Here is a 17,665-nt window from a genome sequence, read left to right as displayed (position 1 = left end):
AGAACATGTCCCACCAACCGATCACTTCTTCTGGTCAACTTGTACCACAAACTCCTCTTCTCCCCAATTCTATTCAATACCTCCTCATTAGTTATGTGATCTACCCATCTAATCTTCAGCATTCTTCTGTAACACCACATTTCGAAACCTTCTATTCTCTTCTCGTCCAAACTATTTATCGTCCATGTTTCACTTCCATACATGGCTACACTCCATACTAATACTTTCAGAAAAAGACTTCCTGACACTTAAATCTATACTCGATGTCAACAAATTTCTCTTCTTCAGAAACGCTTTCCTTGCCATTGCCAGTCTACATTTTATATCCTGTCTACTTCGACCATCATCAGTTATTTTGCTCCCCAAATAGCAAAACTCCTTTACTACTGTAAGTGTGTCATTTAATTGTCTATCATGGTTAATAGACTCACAACAGCAAGCTTTATTGCACTTATTTCAGATCTCAATTTTATATCAATTTTCGTTACGATCAGAATAACGATAATGAGACTAAGCATTTCGCGCACCTTCGGGTCCCGCCAAAAGTGCGCTACAAAGCAAAATGATTGGGGCTGTCTAGTCAGTGTGCAGCGAAGGGCTAAACGGTACGGATCGCGTTACAGATAGGACAATAAACAATAATTATCTCAGATGCGTGCCATACAATATTGTATTCAAGTAACATGACTGTGTGCAAAGCAGAGAAGATTAGAGTAACAATGTACCTAATTTTTCTGAACATGTTTTCTACAAGACTTAATATAATAAGATTGTGATTGATTCCAATATGCTGTGAAACCTAAGACTTCGTAATCGAACGTATGCAAAACATCTTATTAGCAGTTTGTAGCTTTATCTGCTTCGTGTGTTGTCAAATGCAAAAACTATTCCCAGAATGAGATTTTCACTTTGCCAGGAAGTTTCACAAAAACTATTGCCTTCCCTAATTTGGAACTCACCAGATTATTTAGTAGAATCAACTGCCTTAGTCACCACACAAGTTTTTTAGAGCCTCATTCAATAACAACGAACTCGCGACCAGAGAACTACATCTGCACCGAGACAAAGTCGTCTATGTGAGAGATTCAGTTAGTGAAGTGCAACAGAATTAATGAGAGGAATGAATGTTAATTCGGAAATATACTGGTTCGCTTTAGCTCCGTTAACATTTGACTCCCCTTTAGTTTCCTTTGTATCGCCGTGGAATCCTGAATGAAATGTTGCGCTATACCGAGTACTTCTGAGAAAGAACGAGCAAAGCAGAGACAGGTGGAGCCTTGGTCAGCACATCGTGCTTACCTGCAGTTTGGAACGCCGTGGCGGAACCTGGTGAATACCGTCATCACAGCAAATTTGTTCAGTTCTAACTACAACTCAAAAATTACCCAGAGCAAACTTTTCAGGAATTTACCAATGTCGCAACAAACTTCACAGTTTATTTTAACTACATTTCTCAAAAGAATTAGGGGAACATGACTTTGCTCGTCTGCCCTACCCCATTCCGAAATAATTGAGGAATAGGCATGGTACTGAATTACACCTTTATCTTTCTAAAGAGAACTGTAATCTTCGACAGGTGTCGATAACGAGGTGGAAACAATCATTAAAGTGTATGTCCTCTTTGAGCTTTAATCGCTGTTTGGCCTACGTGAAAACGTCCGTATCTCTATGGCCGTGTCCCTGTGATATCTGTTCCCATTCTTCAATAAGAGCTCATGAGAATTCTTGGAGGGCCTATTGTGCAACGGGACGACCATGAACACTTCTGTCATTCATGTTCCACATATGCACGATGGGATTTATTCCATTATTTCAATGTCCAATCTTCGCAAGGCGCCCGCCATATGGGCCCTGGCATTTGAAGAAATTCAGAGCCACCACCGCATACAGAAGCCCGAAATGGTCCAACAGGATCTGTTTGATGTACTGCTTGGAGATGAGGCAAGCACGGATGACAATATCCGAATGGCTGTCCCCACATCATCACAGAACCTTGGAATCTGTCTATTTCCTAGACAACATTTGGGAGATATCACTCAGTAAGGGTCTCCACAGGATATCTGGACTTGTCTGAATAACTCGTTTCTCCAATGCCGAAGTTGCTAGCTGACGTGGGAACGGCAAGTTCAAAGATGATGTGTCAAAGTGGGGTACAAATGGGACGTCTGGGTGTAAGGTGTTTTCTCGTAACCTGTTCATTACGGTCTGACTGAACACAGCAGCTCCACTGGCCCTTCTGGGATCGTCTCACAGTGCAGTACAGCGCCACAACGAAGAGGTGGCCAGATATCTGTCTTCACGTGGGGTTCTACCGTTTCAGAAACGTTCTTTAACTCACCTTGTGTGCTGGCCAGTCTCTTCAGAGTTCGTCCACAATCTGTGGATGACACGTGGAGAGAGACTGCCATGTACAGCGACTTGACAGAAAGTCCATCCGTTTTGAATCAAACAGATCGCCCATGCAACTTGCATTGCATTAAAACGTCACGTTGCATGTTCTTGGTTGAATACAATGTCCACAAATGACAACTGCTATCTGTATACCTCTAGAAAACACTGCAAGACCGGTAGTCACTTCATTCTGAAGGGTCACCTGACGCTGTAATCCTTAACACAGCCAACAGAAGGTGAACGATTTTAATTGTTGCCTACATTGAAAGCGAAGATCTAAAGCCATGCAATAACACCACAGGTATAGTGCACGCAAAATGCCGCGGCCGTTAGATGCGCAGTCTGCTGGGATAGCGTGGGGAACAACGGCAATGGTGTGTGTGTGTGGGGGAGGGGGGGGGGAGGGGGGGGGGGGGGTCGGGGTCGCTCAGAGCCCTGTAGGGGAAATGTTGAGCGCTGGAAGGTAAGAGCAGTTCTAAACTGAAGCCTACACTCACTCTTTTTCTTTTTTATTAAGTGGGGCATCTCGCCCACATTTGAATGGTGGCCATTCAAAAACATCTACTGTCACCTCTGCTTTCGTTAGAACCTAAAAAGAATTCCGCTGAAACTGCAGCGATTTATTATCGTCTGGCTTGTTAACCACTTTGTAACTTTTAGTGAAGTGCCATGAGTGGCGAATTTTGAGTAAAACCTACACATTTCTCCAGTTGCCATTTAGAAAACTTCCTTCTTTTGCTAAAACAAAGCGGAGTTTACACCGTCTCAACTCACTAACATGTTGTGCAGGCACAATTGCGAGAGAATTCTGAAGCAGTGATGTATTAATTGAGAAACTGAGAAAAAGTAAAGTCAGAAGCATATGAAAAAGCACATCCTCGGTACAAAAAAGCGTGTAATTTATTCGCGTACGTTGTTCCAAAACCCAAAGCATTTTTCGTTTCACCAGCTATCGGTGGCTCTTAAAACTAACATTCTTTCACAGAGAAAGCCTGTAGTTAATGGAAAAAGACGGTAGATGCTGATGTTTGACACAATAATGATATGGTAAAATGCTCTGCTATTTGCGTGCTATTGTTGCCCAAAATCTCATTTCGATATCTGAAACCGTTTATGAAATATGAGGAACGTTGTGGATATTTCACCCTGGCTTTATCGCTGGCGCGGCGCGATCGCAAATGAGTGTGCTACACCTGATCTATTTTCTCAAGATTGGTAACAGACAGAAAGTCTAAAGAAAAATTCAATATGTAAACTAAATTCCATACGCAACAACATTTATGTAATACTCGCCAAATGCAAAATCACACCGACCTATATTTTTCATTGTACAGTTTTCCGAACTTCTCGCAGTGTCTTACTTTCGCGTAAATACACACACCAAAAAAAGTTTTGCACCACCTCGATTCCGAGAGATCCGGTACCTGTACAGAAAATTGGAATAGAGATCAACATAAACCTCATTTTCGTCCTTTTTATTGCTCATGAAAACCACGCATTTTATGTTGTACCACCAGACGGCGAGACCTTCAGAGGTGGTAGTCCAGATTACTGTACACACCGGCACCTCTTAATACCCAGTAGCACGTCCTCTTGCATTGATGCATGTCTGTATTCGTAGTGGCATATTACCCCCAAGTTCACCAAGGCACTGTTGGTCCACATTGTCCCACTCCTCAACGGCGATTCGGCGTAGATCACTCAGAGTGGCTGGTAGGTCACGTCGTCCATAAACAGTCCTCCTCAATCTATCCCAGGCATGTTCGATAGGGTTCAGTCTGGAGAACATGCTGGCCACTCGAGTCGAGCGATGTCGTTATCCTGAAGGAAGTTCTTTACTCGATGTGTGCGATGGGGGCGCAAATTGTCGTCCATGAAGACGAATGCCTCGCCAATATGCTGCCGATATGGTTGCACTATCGGTCAGAGGATGGCATTCACGTATCGTACAGACGTTACGGCCTTCCATGATCACGAGCGGCGTACGTCGACCCCACATAATGCCACCCCAAAACAGCAGGGAACCTCCAACTTGCAGCACTCGCTGGACAGTGTGTCTAAGGCGTCCAGCCTGATCGGGTTGCCTCCAAACACGTCTCCGACGATTGTCTGGTTGAAGGCATATGCGACACTCATCGGTGAAGAGAACGTGATGCCAATCCTGAACGGTCCTTTCGGCGTGTTGTAGGGCCCACCTGTACTGCACTGCATGGTGTCGTGGTTGCAAAGATGGACTCCGCCATGGACGTCGGGAATAAAGTTCCGCATCATGCAGCCTATTGCGTACAGTTTGAGTCTTAACAAGACGCCCTGTGGCTACACGAAAAGCATTATTCAACATGGCGGCGTTGCTGTCTGGGTTCCTCCGAGCCATAATCCGTAGGTAGCGGTCATCCACTGCAGTAGTAGCCGTTGGGCGGCCTGAGCGACGCATGTCATCGAAAGTTCCTGTCTCTCTGTATCCATGTCCGAACAACATCGCTTTGGTTCACTCCGAAACACCTGGACACTTCCCTTGTTGAGAGCCCTTCCTGGCACAAAGTAACAATGCGGACACGATCGAACTGCGGCATTGACGGTCTAGGCGTGGCTGAACTATAGACAACACGAGCACAGGCGATGCTCATGCATGGTTGTTTACATCTTTGGGCGGGTTTAGTGACATGTCTTAACAGTCAAAGGGACTGTGTCTGTCATACATCCGCCCCGATAGCTGAATGGTCAGCGAGATGAACTGCCGTCCTACGGGGCCCGGGTTGGATTCCCGGCTGGGTCGGGGATTTTTCCCGCTCAGGGACTGGATGTTGTGCTGTCTTCATCATCATTTCATCCCCACCCGGCGCGCAGGTCGCCCAATGTGGCGTCGAATGTAATAAGACCTGCACCACGGCGGCCGGACCTGCCCCGTAAGGGGTCTTACGGTCAACGACGCCAAACGCTCATTTCCATTTTTTGTCTGTAATACAACATCCACAGTCAACGTCCGTCTTCAGGAGTTCTGGGAACAGGGGTGATGCAAAACTTTTTTCGATATGTGTATCACAATAACTACGACCATTAACGAGATGATGAAACTAACATATAGCCATAAGTAAAGCAAAAATGGAATTTTGTGAAATACTGCGGGGTACGTGTCTCGACTCAGTCATCGCTGACCGGCCGAAAGGTGGAAAACTCTCGTCAGCCTCCCCTTCCGAACAAACGAATGAACTCGCCCAGCGCATTGGACGAAAACTGGTCACTTCGGATCGGCCCCCGTATCCTGTGCGAGCTATACCACCTGCATCGAAATAATTGTAACATACCAGATGTTGATGAACACGTTCCCCTAATTCTTTTGAACGGTGTCTTATGTTTAAGGTTAAGTATTACAGAATATTAATTAGGACTGACGAGCACCGACCTCGTGGCGGGCACGGGCCCAGGCAGCGAGTCGACCCACTCCTGGACGGTGACGGGCGACTTGCGGTGCGCCGCGGCCGCCTCCGCCTCGGGCTGCAGCGAGAGGCTGAGTCGGGGCGCCGCCTGCGCCCGCCGACGCTCCAGCTCGGCACCGTCCTCCGCCTCTGCCTCCTCGTCGGACGGGCCCTTGGCGGGAGCGCGGGAAGGCGAGTCGGTGCCGTCCTCCTGGCTGGCGGTGGGCGCGCTGGCCGGCTCCAGCACGATGCTGGGCACCTCGCCGTCGATGGAGGCCGACGCCGACTCGCCGGCGGCCAGCGCCTCCGCCTCCAGCTCCAGCTCTGTCACGTCCATGGCGAGCGCGGGCTCGCCGCCGTCGTCGTATACCTCGGCCTGGATCTGCGGCACCGGGGGCTGAGCAGCCGCGGCCGCGGACGCAGTCGCAGCCTCCGCCGGCTCCTGCGGTCCCGTACGCTCATCGCGGCACGGCGCCGACGCGGGCGTCAGTGTCGGGGCGTGTCGCGCCTCGGCAGGGTCTGCTCCCGGCAGGCTGGCCTCCGGGCCGGCGCAGTCCGCTGCCGGCTCTCCGCCGACCACCGACGCTGCCGTGGCTGGCCGCTGCAAACACACAACGCCTGTGTTACGTACTGCCTCATTACTTTTATACACTACAAGATCAAAACCATCGGGAACATATCAGTCTATATAAATATGGGATAGGTCCATTCTTCACCTTTGTAATGGCTTCCGATCTCCTGAGGAAACTTCCAATGAGGTGTCTGAGAGTCTGAGGAGGATGATACTTCATCCTTCCTCAAGAGCCGAAACCAGACACGGTACCGATGTTGGACGCTACCGGGTCTCGAGCGAGGTAGGCGTTCTAATTAGTTCCAAATGTATTTCACTGGTTTCAAGTCGGGATTCTCCGCAGGCCAGTCCGTTTCAGAAATGTTATCCACAAACCACTGCCTCACAGATTTTTGCTTCACACTGAGGTGACGAAAGTCATGAGATCCTATAGTCTGATTTAAAGTAGTTGTCACTTGACGTTTGCGCTGCGAAGTTGCGGCGTTGTCACGCCAAGCACTGGCTGGAGGCAGCCGCCTCAGCGCCTCGCTACCCCCGGCGATAGAAAAACGTTTTAAAGCCTGTATCTTCTACAAAAAGTAAGTAAAAAATTTCAAACCCACATATGATGTATATCTCTACAATGTCTCTTAATTTTAATTAGGACAAGAGTTATGTTAATTTGTTTGAAACCATTTAAATTCTCGATTTCGCAAACAGCTTTTAACTTATCACGTCATTACCGAAAAACTATTGGTGTCACAGCAAAATATTTTTTTCCATTCATTACCAAAGTAATGCACTCGGCAAAGAATCCTTAAAAGTTTTCGTAGTGCATCAAGTTTCCTGTCTATAAATTTCTGAAAACAGCATTTTTAAGCAACCCTATCAGTACTGAACTCGAAACGAGTATGACGTTTAAAATCTCTATCTCCTATAAATATTGTGTAAATATTTTGAAATTGACGTACAGTCTCGGTCTCAGTGGTATCTATAAGCAAATCAAATATCTTTTCTTAATTTTAATTAGGGCCGTTGTTACACTAACTATTGAAGTGTGAGAAATTTTCGCGTCCGGAAAAGTTTTCTTCTTTAGATTGCAAATCTCGAAAACTATTACACACATTGAATAACATCTTGGTGTATATACAAAATGAAATAGAATTAAAATTCAGTCTAACTTACCGTAACGAGTTCACGAGAGCTGACCAAACAGTATTTCTTAGTCTAACAACAAAAATAATAATTAATTGAAATAAATTCACAAACACAATATTTAATGGCAGTAGGTACACTACACACTAATCAGACAATGCGAAAATACCGCTTAATTCAGAGTCAGAGTCAGCGGAACTATCCGTGTCGCTGCTCGTATTGACGGATATAATCAAGTCCTCGACACTTTGTTGTAAGATACCTTCATTGTTCCATGCGTCCTGTATCACTCCTTTTACGTGATGTACTACCTTCTGCCAGTCTTCCGATGTCACAATTTCAACTGCCTCTTTCAAAAGGCGTTCCACTTCGGTTAATGTGAATTTCTTATGTTCTGCAGCAATATGCCGTTTAACCTGAGCCCAAATCAGCTCTATTGCGTTGAAATGGCAATGGTAAGGAGGCAATCTGAGCACTTTATGCCCGTATTTTTTTGCTACTTCATCCACAATGTAAATCGGGTTCTGTGGCTTGTGTTGCGATACAAGTTCTAATAATTCTGCCCTTGTAAAATTACTGTCGAACTGCACCTTATGTTTCTGTAACCAGCTAACAATGTCGTTTTTCCTCGTTGCCTTTGTGGGTGCTTTGTCTTGTATTACTGAATGATAAGGAGCGTTATCCATAACAATGATAGAGTTTTTTGTTAAGTTCTGGAGCACACAGTCTTCAAACCATTTCACAAAAGTATTGTGGTTCATCTCTTCGTGGTAGTCGGAGGTCTTATTTGAACTGAATAGCAGCAGACAATTTGGAATGAAACCTTTTGAATTTCCGGCATGTGCTACAATTATCCTTTTTCCTCTGCCGATCGGAGCTGGCATACTTCCGCTGATGGTACCGTCTGTCCAGCCTTTTTTTAAACTGTGTCCTGCATTCACCCACGTTTCATCAAACCAAATGATATCATCAAAATTTGTCCCCACTAATTCTCTAAGAAAGCGGCATCGCCAGGCTGCAATATCTTGGCGTTCCATTGGTAACTTTGTGCCAGAGATGGATTTATAGTGGAATCCTAACATTTTCACGATTCGTAACAAAGACGATTTACTACCCTGAAACAGTTCAGCCGCTGTGAGGGTAGCATGTAGTTTTTTGAGTGTTGGATACTCCTTCCTCGAATAAAATGCGTATATTTGACGACGAATGCCATCTTCCTGAAAAGAGTCAAGTTTCGTGACCCTCTTCTCCAGTCGCCTCTTTTTCCCAGGTGTATCCAATTTAGATGATTCACTTGAGCCTTCTTTCGTGAATTTCTCCTTGCAGATTCTTATTACTGATCGTTCGCTAACTTGCAGAGCAGCTGCAGTTCGCTCCACCACCTTATCCAAAGGAACGAGAGGCCCTCCTGCATCCCTCTCTCTCTCAAAATACTCCCTTAAGGAACACACGTATTCACGCGCCTGACTGCGTATAACGACGCCATGTTCGCCACTTTTTGGAGGTTTCCGAGGAGTGTGCAGCCTCGGCCTCCCTCTCTTGCGACTGCTTTCGCCAGACATCGTAAACACGCGAAGCTACAAGTCACTCAAATCTCTCACCCGCACGTCTACAACGGCTCGCTGAGGACTGGCTGGCACAATGCCTTAGTCAGCTCAGCAGAGCGAAGTGGCAACGCAGTGGCAGCCAACAACGCCGGCTGCCATTGGTTTATTGGTGGCGGGAGCCCGTTGCCTGTCAAGTGACAACTACTTTAAATCAGACTATAATATTGTGTCGGACCACCTCCTGTCCGGTGTGAAACAGCAACTTTACGTGGCATGGACTCGACAAGTCGTTGGAAGCCCGCTGTCGAAATATTGAGCCATGCTGCCTCTATAGCCGTACATAATTGTGGAACTGTGGCCAGCGCAGAATTTTGCACACGAACTGACCTCTCGACTATGTCCCATTAATGTCCGATGGGATTATACTGGGCTACCTGGGAGGCCAAATCATTCGTTCGAATTGTCCACGATGTTTTTCAAACCAGTCCCAAACAACTGTGGACCAGCGACATGGCGCGTTGTCATGGGAACATGAAGTCCGTAAATGGCTGCAAATTGTCTCCACGTAGCCGAAGATAATCATCTCCAGGCCGGCCTCTGTGGCCGAGCGGTTCTAGGCGCTTCAGTCTGGAAGCGCGAGACCGCTACGGTCGCAGGTTCGAATCCTGCCTCGGGCATAGATGTGTCATGTCCTTAGGTTAGTTAGGTTTAAGTAGTTCTAAGTCTAGGGGACTGATGACCTCCGATGTTAAGTCCTGTAGTGCTTAGAGCCATTTCAACCATTTAACCATCTCCAGTCAATGATCGGTTCAATTGGACGACAGGACCCAGTCCACTCCATGTGAACTCAATCCACACGACTATGGAGCCACCACCAGTTCGCACATTGCATTGTTGTAAACCTGTGTCCATGGCTACGTAGGGTCTGGGCCACTACCGAACCCTACAACCAGCTCTTACCAACTGACATCGGGACTCATCTGACCAGGCCACAATTTTACAGTCGTCTAGAGTCCAACTGATATGACCAGCAGCCCACGAAAGGCGCTGCAGGCGATGTCGTGCTATTAGCAAATGCATTCGCGTCGGCCGTCTGCTATCACAGTTCATTAACGCCAAATTTCACCGCAATGCTCCATCGGACATGTTCGTCGTACGTCTCACATTGATTTCTGCGGTTATTTCGCGCAGTGTTGCTTGTCTGTTGGCACTGATAACTTTACGCGAACGCCGATGCTCTCTGTCGTCAAGTGACAGACGTCGGCCACAGCGTTGTCCGTGGTGAGAGGTAATGCGTGATATTTAGTATTCTCGACCCACTCTCGACACTGAAGATCTCGGAATATTGAATGCGCTAACGATTTCCGAAATGGAATGTCCCTTGCGTCTAGTTCCAACTACCATTCCGCGCTCGAAGTCTTAATTCCCGCAGTGCTGCCGTAATTACGTCGGAAATATTTTCACATGAATCATCTGAATACAAACGACAGCTCCACCAAAGCACTGCCCTTTTACACCTTGTGTACGCGATATTACCGCAATCTGTGTATGTGCACATCGCTATCCCACGACTTCTGTCACCTCAGTGCATAACGGGGTGTATTGTCATGCCGATGCAGAGAATCATCGCCTCCCAACTGTTCCTATACTGTACCAGGTGCACAATGCTGTAAACTGTGTTCGTATCACTGCGTTATCTGTTTTCCGAGGCACAATGAGGGGAGCACGCCCTTACCACGAAAAACACCCCCATACCGTAATACCATCCCCTTCACAACCCACTGTTGGCGTTATACATGATGGAATGTAACGTTCTCCTAGCACTCAACAAACCCAAACTGTTTCATCGGATTGCCACACCGTATAGTGTGATTCACTCTTCCAAAACATTCATTTCCAGTCATACATCGGTCAATAGAAAATTTTTGCGAGTCTACATCTACATGGTTACTCTGCAATTCACACTTAAGTGCCTGGCAGAGGGTTCATCGAACCATTTTTATACTACTTCTCAACCATTCCACTCTCGAATGGCGCGTGGGAAAAAGTAATACCTAAATCTTTCCGTTTGAGCTCTTATTTATTTTATGATCATTTCTCCCTACGTAGATGGGTGTCAACAAAATATTTTCATATTCGGAAGAAAAAGTTGGTGATTGAAATTTCGTAAACAGATCTAGCCGCAAAGAAAACCGCCTTCGTTTCAGTGAATTCCACCCCAACACGTGTACCGTATCAGCGATACACTCACTTCCGTTGCCGGATAACACGAAACGAGCTGCCCTTCTTTGCACTTTTTCGATGTCAAACTTCCTGGCAGATTAAAACTGTGTGCCCGACCGAGACTCGAACTCGGGACCTTTGCCTTTCGCGGGCAAGTGCTCTACCATCTGAGCTACCGAAGCACGACTCACGCTCGGCCCTCACAGCTTTACTTCTGCCAGTATCTCGTCTCCTACCTTCCAAACTTTACAGAAGCTCTCCTGCGAACCTGGTAGAGCACTTGCCCGTGAAAGGCAAAGGTCTCGAGTTCGAGTCTCGGTCGGGCACACAGTTTTAATCTGCCAGGAAGTTTCATATCAGCGCACACTCCGCTGCAGAGTGAAAATCTCATTTTTCGATGTCCTCCGTCAATCCTACCTGGTAAGGAATCCATACCGCGCAGCAATATTCCAGCAGAGGACGGACAAGTGTAATGTAGGCTGTCTCTTTAATGGGTTTGTCGCATCTTCTAGGTGTTCTGCCAACAAAGCGCAGTCTCTGTTTCGCTTTCTCCACAATATTATCTATGTGGTCTTCCCAATTTAAGTTGCTCGTAATTGTAATTCCTAAGTATTTAGTCGAATTGACAGCCCTTGGATTTGTGCGATTTATCGCACACCCAAAATTTATCGGATTTCTTTTAACACCCTTGCCGATGACCTCGCACTTTTGTTTAGAGACAATTGCCACTTTTCGCACCATACAGAAATTCTCTCTAGATCATTTTGTAACTGCAGTTGACCGTTCGATGATTTTACTAGACGGTAAATTAAAGCGTCATCTGCAAACAATCTAAGGGAGCTGCTCAGATTATCACCGAGATCGTTTATGTGAATCAGGAACAGCAGAGAGCCTATGACACTATCTTGCGGAACGCCAGTATCACTTCTGTTCTACTCGATGATTTACCGTCTATTACTACGAACTGTGACCTCTGAGAGGAAATCACGAATCCAGTCACAGAACTGAGACGATAGTCCATATGCACGCAATTTGATTAATAGTTGCTTGTGAGGAACGGTATCGAAAGTCTTCTGGAAATCTAGGAATATGGAATCGATCTGAGATCCCTTGTCGACAGCACTCGTTACTTCATGGGAATAAAGAGCTAGCTGTGTCGCACAAGAACGATATTTTCTGAATCCGTGTTGGTTATGTATCAGTAAGTCAGTAACACAGAGTAGGATCTAGAAGTATGGCTCTCTGATAAGAAATGACTTAGTGAGAGGAGTAAATTGGGACTATCGATAAAAGAAGATGCAGAACATCCACAAGTGAAGGTAGAGCAGCGGAATAAAGTGCGCGGGCAAAAATATGATTTTGAGTTTATGTCTCGGATGGGTGGAGCCGCATCAACATAGCAACTACCAAATAACAACTACAATTTACGTTGTTGGGTTGGGGTTGTTTTGGGGAAGGAGACCAAACAGCGAGATCATCGGTCTCATCAGATTAGAGAAGGACGGGGAAGGAAGTCGGTCGTGCCCTTTCAAAGGAACCATCCCGGCATTTGCCTGGAGAGATTTAGGGAAATCACGGAAAACCTAAATCAGAATGGCCGGACGCGGAATTGAACCGTCGTCCTCCCGAATGCGAGTCCAGTGTGCTAGACACTGCGCCACCTCGCTCTGTAATTTACGTTGTCTCGTGGTCTAGAGCCTATATAATCAGTAGTCTCAAGAGAGCTGCGCGGGATTAGCCGAACGGTCTAGGGCGCTGCCGTCATGGACTGTGCGTCTGGTCCCGGCGGAGGCTCGAGTTCTCCCTCGGGCATGGGTGCGTGTGTGTTTGTCCTTAAGATAATTTAGGTTAAGCAGTGTGTAAGCTTACGGACTGATGACCTTAGCAGTTAAGTCCCATAAGATTTCACGCCATTTGAACAGTCTCAAGAGAAACTATTGCGACTGTGAGTAGCGCCTGTCTCCATACGATGCTGAATCTCAATTGTTAGCCATCATCTTACTGCGTCCTACAGTCAGCAACCTGGCTCCATAACTGGAATCCCAACACCGTCTATAGTACAAAAACTGTAGTGCTCAAAAATTTATGAAAGTCAGTAACTTTACATTTCCGGTTGCTGAAGCTATAAAAATTACTAAGGACGTGTGACAAGTTCAAAAATGGCTCTGAGCACTATGCGACTTAACTTCTGAGGTCATCAGTCGCCTAGAACTTAGAAATAATTAAACCTAACTAACCTAAGGACATCACACACATCCATGCCCGAGGCAGGATTCGAACCTGCGACCGTACCGGCCGCACGGTTCCAGACTGTAGAGCCTAGAACCGCACGGCCACTCCGGCCGGCGTGTGACAAGTCACTCGCGTATCTGGATGGATAAAATTTACGTTTGGACACTGTGTGTGTGTGTGTGTGTGTGTGTGTGTGTGCGTTTGTGTGTGTTTTTGCAATTTACGGGCGCTCAGTGGCGATGTCATCAGGGCCCTTAGAAATATCATAAAATACAAATGTGCAAAAAATGGCTAAAAATGTTGTCACACATTGAGGAGTAAACCAACAAAAGACACACACACACGCTAGCACACTCCCACCTCACAAGCGTTGACCCACACGATCACTTTATCTTACAAGCCGTAAGACAACGGTGAAAGCGTGAAAGGTGCTCCACCTACGATTAAAACATTACTAAAACGACACAGTAGCTAATACATCAGAACAGGGAAATGCGACTGGCTTACCATTGACAAAAAATAGGGATGAACCAGTCTGTAGATAGCCTCAACGGTACTAAAATTGAATGTAAAACAAGGCATACGAGATAAAAGCTAAAAGAACAACATAGGGAAATGTGACTTGCTGACCACTTATAAAAAACAAAGGTGAGGCAGTCACCCAGTTAACACAATAAGAACTTGTCCCTAAAATCCTACGAAAGATGTTGGACATATCACAAAACCTTAAAATTCTAACCACATTCGTTTGAATGTCACGTAAAATAGAGGGCAGATCCGGCGGCAAATCTGCCTTGACCTCTGGTCTGAAAATAAAACACAGCAGTAAAATTTGGCATACAACGATGTATACGCCACAAGCACCACATATCGGAGGTTCCTCTCGCCGGAGCAAGAAGCCATGCATCACAGAGTTGTAGCCTATGTAACGACAAGTGAGGAGGATCTCATCCTGTCTGCGTGGCTGGAAGGAACTATGCCTCTGTCGTGTTGCAGACTTTACTAGACGCAGCTGTCAGTCGAGGCGCTCTTCTTCCTTTCGACGAATGACTCTGCACCTCAACAGCGAGGTAATTGCTTGCAGCTTCTGCCATCCAGCTGAAAGGCACCTCCTTCCCCAGCCCTGGATATTCTGAACTACTTTATGGGCTGGATACAAGCGTTGCAAAGACTGAAGAGAGCACCCAGACAGTTGGAACAGACGAGGGATTCAGCAGGCACGGCACGTCACATCTGCTCCAGCGCCCTGAAGATCGCAGATAATTCAGCATCGAAGACAGTGAAGTCTTGACATACTCTGATGAAACCCAAAGGAGATACAAGTGTAATCGCAGGATGGAGTTAGCTGAAGTGTTTTTGGAATAGTGCGATGAATGACTACACCTGTTTGGCAACAAATTTTGTTTCTGTGGGGATTCACAGCCTCAAGATGCTTAATAAACGTAAACATGGTCCGTAGCAGGTTGTAATGCGAAGTTTATGTAAGCGAGCGATTGGCTAATTTCGACTAAGCGTCACTGTCAAGCAACTGCAAAACCGACTTGGAAAAGCAGTACACTGTCTGTATACATCGCCACGTATAAATAACATTTTACACGCCTCATATTAAGATAAAACATTACTGTACAAATTTCTTATTTACATTTGTAACAACCGTATTTCATGTCATTTTATGGTCGGAAGAGGCAATGGAACGCTACGAGAAATGTGTAATGCTACACTGTTTGGTTTCCTGTTGAGGTTTTGGAAGTGTACATAAAAGATGAGCAGGGTAACATTTCACATACACAGCAGGAAATGACTGCGAGGAGAAAATAAATAATAAGTTCTTTCTCCGCACTATTCGCGGATGCCAATGAGATGGGTGTGGACGGGAGGAGGGAGGGGGGAGGGGGAGGGGGACGGGAGGGGGAGGAGGGGGAGGAGGGAGGGGGAGGGGGGAGGAGGAGGAGGGGGGAGGAGGAGGAGGAGGGAGGGGAGGAGGGAGGGAGGGAGGGAGGGGAGGGGAGGGGAGGGGAGGGGAGGAGGGAGGGAGGGAGGGAGGGAGGGAGGGAGGGAGTGAGAGCGAGACAGAGGTACCACAAGTAAAGTCCATCACCCACTGAAATAGCCTGCGGAGAATAGCTGTAGATACAGAACAGCACGTTAGTTACACCTAAGTCACGCAGCCGGCCACAGCGCACCAGCGCCGCTGGCTGGACCGGCGAGACGATCAATAGAGGCGCGTAAACTGTTTAAACAACAGCAGACGCGGAGGCGGCAGGTGCCCTGTGTGTTAAGTGCGGAGCAACAGGTGGCGCTGCGTAAGCGTCTCCTGCCAGCGCGGCGGGACGCTACACCGGCACTGGGCGTGGGGCTGCCCGCTGAAAAGTGAGATACTTCTGCCAGTCGAAACAGCTGTACAGCGCACTGACGTACAATAATACGCAAACTACCTTCAACATCTATGTTTGTATCAGAATAGGCATTCATAAAAAAGAACATAAATAAGAAACGCACATGAAGCGAAGGAATGAGTCAAAGAAACCAGTGGCTCTGGCTCTCGTTCGGGAACAACTTGGGTCAAATACGGATGTGGCTAGTCATATTCCGTTTCTGCTTCAGTGTATGTTAATAAGAGGATTTTAGTATAGTTTCCTCTAGATCTTTTTCCTTCCGCCGTTTTGTTCTTTACTTTAAGGCAGATCGCCACAGTAATACACACTGGGGTGACAAATGTCATGGGATAGCGGTATGCACATGTACATATCGCAGTATCGCGGACACAAGGTGTAAGAGGGCAGTGTATTGGCGCAGCTATCATTTGTACTCTAATAAAAAAGGTTTCCGACGTGATTACGGTCGCACGACGGGAATAAACAGACTTCAAACTTGGGAATGGTTGTTTGAGCTAGACACACGGGACATTCCAGTTTGGAAATCAACAGGGAACTCAATATTCCCAAAGCCACAGTGTCAACAGTGTTCCGAGGATGCCAAATTTCAGGCATTACCTCTCACCATTGACAATGCAGAGGCCGACAGTTTTCACTTAACGACCGAAGGCAGCCGTGTTTGCGGAAAGTTGTCAGTGCTAACAGACACGCAACACTGCGGTAAATAACCCCAGAAATCAATGTGGGACGTACGACGAACCTATTCGTTAGGACGGTGGGGCGAAATTTGGCGCTAATGGGCTATGGCTGCAGACGACCGATGTGAGTGCCTTTGCTAACAGCACGACACCGCCTGTAGAGCATCTCCTGGTCTCGTGACCATATCGGCTGGATCCTAGATGACTGGATGATGAGTCGCGATTTCAGTTGGTAAGAAATGATAGTAGGGTTTGAATGTGGCGCAGACCCCACGAATCCATGTACCCAAGTTCTCAACAAGGTACTGGTGGTGGCTCCGTGATGATGTCGGCTGTGTTTACATGGAATGGACTAGGTTCTGCTTATCTTCGCCTACTTTGAGATTATTTGCAGCCATTCATGGACTTTATGTTTTCAAAGAGCGACGGAATTTTTATGGATTGACAGTGCTCCATGTCCCCTTTCGCGACTGGTTTGCAGAACGTTCTGTACAATCCGAGTGAATGATTTGGCCAATTAGACGGTCCGACATGAATCCCAACGAACATTTACGGGACACATTCGAGAGGCCAGTTCGTGCACAACATCCAGCACAGGGGGCAACACTTTCGCAATTATGGATGGCTATAGAGGCATTATGGCTGAATATTTCTCTAGAGAACTTCCAACGACTTGGGGAGTCCTTGCCACGTCGAGTTGCTGCGCTGCGCCGGGAAAAAGGAGGTCCGACACGATATTAGGAGGTATCACACGGCTTGTCACAGCAGTGTACTTCGCACAAGCTGCTTCGTCTCTGCATAAGTACTGCAACATCTGTCCACTTAAACCTGCTTACTATTGTCATTCCTTTGCCTCTATCTACAGTTTTAAGTCCGTCCACCCTCCCCCCATCGCACACTTCCCTCCATTACAAACTGATGGTACCTTGGTGCCTCAGTGTGTGTTAGCGACACGTCATCTTGTGTGTTCCTACCCCCATGCTTCTGCTGTATTCAATGGCGGTCTGCATTTACAGTTCTCAAGTCGCAATATATGCTAGTAGTGGACAAATTATTCCTCTTAAGATTCTTGCCTTCG

General features: G+C 46.7%; 1 protein-coding gene across 1 annotated transcript in view; it reads right to left on the bottom strand.

The window, feature by feature from the left end:
• The window catches only part of LOC124788635, a 291,652-nt gene that overhangs the window by 265,989 nt on the left and 7,998 nt on the right, over nt 1–17,665 (bottom strand). Inside the window, exon 2 of the mRNA XM_047255906.1 lies at nt 5,795–6,408. Within this exon, the coding sequence (XP_047111862.1) occupies nt 5,795–6,408 (614 nt within the window). The remainder of the gene's footprint in view (nt 1–5,794; nt 6,409–17,665) is intronic.

The sequence above is a fragment of the Schistocerca piceifrons genome, chromosome 3 (assembly GCF_021461385.2).
Source record: "Schistocerca piceifrons isolate TAMUIC-IGC-003096 chromosome 3, iqSchPice1.1, whole genome shotgun sequence".
Classification (NCBI taxonomy): domain Eukaryota; kingdom Metazoa; phylum Arthropoda; class Insecta; order Orthoptera; family Acrididae; genus Schistocerca; species Schistocerca piceifrons.
The sequence above is the reverse complement of the archived record's forward strand: the minus strand, read 5'-3'. Positions and strand labels throughout refer to the sequence as shown.